The sequence below is a fragment of the Vigna unguiculata genome, chromosome 3 (assembly GCF_004118075.2).
Source record: "Vigna unguiculata cultivar IT97K-499-35 chromosome 3, ASM411807v1, whole genome shotgun sequence".
Lineage (NCBI taxonomy): Eukaryota > Viridiplantae > Streptophyta > Magnoliopsida > Fabales > Fabaceae > Vigna > Vigna unguiculata.
The window spans coordinates 44,041,617-44,045,186 of record NC_040281.1 but is presented as its reverse complement, the minus strand read 5'-3'; the positions used below and the strand labels follow the sequence as shown (position 1 = coordinate 44,045,186).

Below are 3,570 nucleotides of genomic sequence, written 5' to 3'. Positions count from 1 at the left end.
AATATGATAATGAATCCTTTTCTTTTTTAGGACTAATGTGATATTGACATGTGACACATTTCAAGGAAAAGATGAGATTTGACATGTAATTGACCTAAAATTGATATATGGCACTTCTTAACATCGTTAATATCAATTTAACATAAAGATTCATATTGAGTCTTTTTTACAAAATAAATTGAGTTCGTTTTTAAAAAAATAGGAACTAAAATATAGGACCAAAAGAAATGAAAGATATAAATATAGACACCAAATTACTAATTAACATTTTTTTCCTTTCTTTATGATTCATTATTATAACAAACATTTAAAATTTGTCCCTATAAATCTACATAAATAGTCAACACATATAATGAAGCTAAATATTAAAGTGAGAGGTGTGAAAGTGAGCTAATCCAGTGTACATAAATTGGTCCACCACGGGTTGAACTACAAATGTGTTAGTTCAATCTGGTTCACTTTTTGATGATAAAAAAAATCTTGTAATTCTTATTCGAGCCATCATGGGTTAGTGAGTTGACTCACTCAAGGATATTTTGTTTTTTAATTTAATTGATGTATTTATTGCAGTCAAATCAAAGTATTAGACTCATTCTTTTTATAGTAGTATAATCAAAGTGTTTATCTATTTCACCAAACATCTCTAACCATATATAAAGATGATACCCTTTTTTGTGTCCACATTTCGTTTTCCAGTTTTATCCTTAATTAATTATTTTATAATAAAAAATAATTATAATTAAAAAACTTGCAAAAAGGTGGTAAAAAAAGTAATTAAAAAAGTAATCAATCCATCTTCAATTTAGTTCAAACTCATTTAACTTGCGGATTAAGTGAATCAAGTTGAATTTGATTCACATTTGAAAATCTAAATTTTTTCTACCTCAATTTGACTCAAATCCGTGATGAATCGGATTGATTCACGGATTAAATATAAGTCGGTGCAAATTTTATATTATATTTCAATTTTATATTAAAATATTTTTATGTTTTATGTGTCACATATTTTATCATATTTAATTTTCATCTTAATTATTTAATATTTTTTATTAAAATTTAATAGTAAATATAAGTAACTTTAGGCACAACCCATTAAATAAAAAAAATTATAATTTATTTATTTAATTTAATATTTTTAAATAATTAAATTTTCACGTTTTTTTATTAATTATTTTTCTTTCATTTTCTTAATTTAGACAATGTTATTCTTGAGGTACGTGTTTTCTTCATTTCTTTAGCTTCTCACAGTCAAACAAAGCAAACTACATGTGAACGTGTGTTTAACGCCTAGGGTAATCTTATACAATATTTCTGTTGATATTTAATTTGACTCTTTCACATTTTTTCCCTAATTTATTTTCTAGATTTATTTTAGTCATAAATTTTAGAATTTAATAATTAAGAAAAAAAAAAGAAGAAGCCTACAATGGCACCTACTTGCAATTTTAACTCAGCTTGGGAGCAGTTTGGAAGTCTTCTTCAACATCTACACAAATTAAACAGATATTTCTATCATTTTCCTTATAAATAGAAGGTAATCTTGAATTGTTTGTTGTGTCTCAGTAGACATTGAACTCTTTCAAGAACAACATCTCACTCATCTTTGAGAGAACAAAAGAGTTATATATGAATCATCAACTTGAAGACCAAATGATGCTCTTCACTCACCAATATCTTGGTGCATTCACTGAAGTAACTCCTCCTCAACAAGGTCTCTATTTTTCTACTATATATTGTTTCTGTATCTTCAATATGATATTCGAAACTCTTTTAATTTTAATTAATCTACACACGTATTTGCACAGGCAAAGAAACCAAGCCAAGACGTAAGAGAAACAAAAATGGTGCTGTGGCCACCACCAAGAAGAGAAAGCTCACTGCCGAACAAGTTAGTCTTCTCGAGAAAAATTTCTGCAGTGAACACAAACTTGAATCTGAAAGGAAGGACCAACTCGCATTTGAGCTTGGTATGGATCCTCGACAAGTTGCGGTATGGTTTCAAAATCGACGTTTTCGTTGGAAGACCAAAAAGTTGGAGGAAGAGTACTCCAATCTTAAGAATGTTCATGAAACCACCATGCTTCAGAAGTGCCAACTTGAGAATCGGGTACGTATTCCTAATTTCTTTTTTTTCTATATTGCTTTTCATTACTATACATCATTGCTCTACGCTATTCTTGTGCTTGAAGCAATTTATCGAAAACAATGAGCTTTAGTGGTCTCAGCTGCGTTATCTTCTTTCTCACAACAATAACGTCAATTTTTGGGCAAATTTAGGAATGTTTCTGCTATATTTATACTTATATCTATATATCATTGTCTTTTTCTTACTTTAGTTCTTAAAGTCGCTGCTTTATGTATTCTATTTAAAATAGTTCCCCCACCCCACTACTAGTTTAATCACGTACTTACAACCAGTACAATCCCAAGAACAAAATTTTCAAAGTTGTTGGCCACTTCGTAAGCTAAAGAGTTCAGATCATACCTATAACTAATAGTAATATATAATCATCTTTATTGATCACATATTTTAAATAAAGACGTTTTATAAATACCCAGAAAAAATCTTGTCTAAAATTATTTAGAAAAACATTATTCTAAAGAAATTTAGTGGAATTTTTAGAACAATACATTGACAAATGATTTGACATGAAACACCAAAAGACATCCTTAGTGTATAAGAAAAGCCACTGTCTTTCGGCCTTGGATGAAGTACGTACAATGTTTTGTGCACTGATATTGGGCAATGGTTAATGCGCACTTATCAGAACCCACGTGACGTGTTCAAATACACTGCATCTCGATGGAAAAAACAAAAACAAAAACAAACAAGACGCTATATCCTTTATCTCTCAGGTTCATATTATGACATCACAGTTCACAAAAAAGTAAGAATATAATAGCATTGTTCAAATATAGGTATTGAAGTTAGAGGAGCAGCTTTCGGAAGCAAAGAAGGAGATTCAGCAGTTACAAGAGCGTGGTGAAAGAGCCGCAAGCAAACATTTGCTGGAAGATGTGAACCCACCATTTCCTGAAGAGTTTAGGGTTGAAGAATATGATTATGGTGATGTTTTCTACATTCCGGAGACTCATTACGTCAATGGAATGGGGTGGATTAATCTCTACATGTGAACCTCAACAACCTTAATTAGCCTTTTGTCAATAGTTTGAATAATCATTTGTACATAATTTGAATTATCATTTTGTATAAATATTTCAATTATCTGATGTAAATTGTTTCATCTGATATAGCTTGCAAGATATTGTGTACATGTCTGCGTATGATATGGAAAATGCATATATGTCATCATCATATACATTTCGACTTCACTTAACTAGTTGTATCTTTAGTTGTTGCATGGTTACATAACGTTTAAACCTTGACTTATCTTTTTTTAATATATAGTGTATAATTACTGTTTGAACTTAAATCATAGTCTTATTACTACATAATTTAAGGATTACGGGGCAGTCTTATTGCTTGAAGGTTAAAAGATTATATACTGATATGATGAGATTTGTTTTATATGAATAATAATATAGCAAAAAGCATGAAGGACTATCGGG

The 3,570-nt window shown here is 29.6% G+C and overlaps 1 protein-coding gene across 1 annotated transcript; it reads left to right on the top strand.

Annotated features, from left to right (window-relative positions):
* Positions 1-1,566: 1,566 nt before the first annotated feature.
* Positions 1,567-3,245, top strand: LOC114179659 (homeobox-leucine zipper protein ATHB-40-like). The gene is made up of 3 exons (XM_028066072.1): positions 1,567-1,711; positions 1,806-2,107; positions 2,920-3,245. Exons 1-3 carry the CDS (start codon positions 1,627-1,629, stop codon positions 3,133-3,135), a joined length of 603 nt encoding a protein of 200 aa, XP_027921873.1. The 5' UTR covers positions 1,567-1,626; the 3' UTR covers positions 3,136-3,245.
* Positions 3,246-3,570: the final 325 nt, after the last annotated feature.

What these genes read in the sequence shown, in the direction of transcription:
- LOC114179659 (XM_028066072.1), top strand. Translation starts at nt 1,627, where the DNA reads ATGAATCATCAACTTGAAGACCAAATGATGCTCTTCACTCACCAATAT. An exon ending in AGTAACTCCTCCTCAACAAG is followed by an intron (nt 1,712 to 1,805) that starts GTCTCTATTTTT and finishes GTATTTGCACAG; the next exon opens with GCAAAGAAACCAAGCCAAGA. An exon ending in AGTGCCAACTTGAGAATCGG is followed by an intron (nt 2,108 to 2,919) that starts GTACGTATTCCT and finishes GTTCAAATATAG; the next exon opens with GTATTGAAGTTAGAGGAGCA.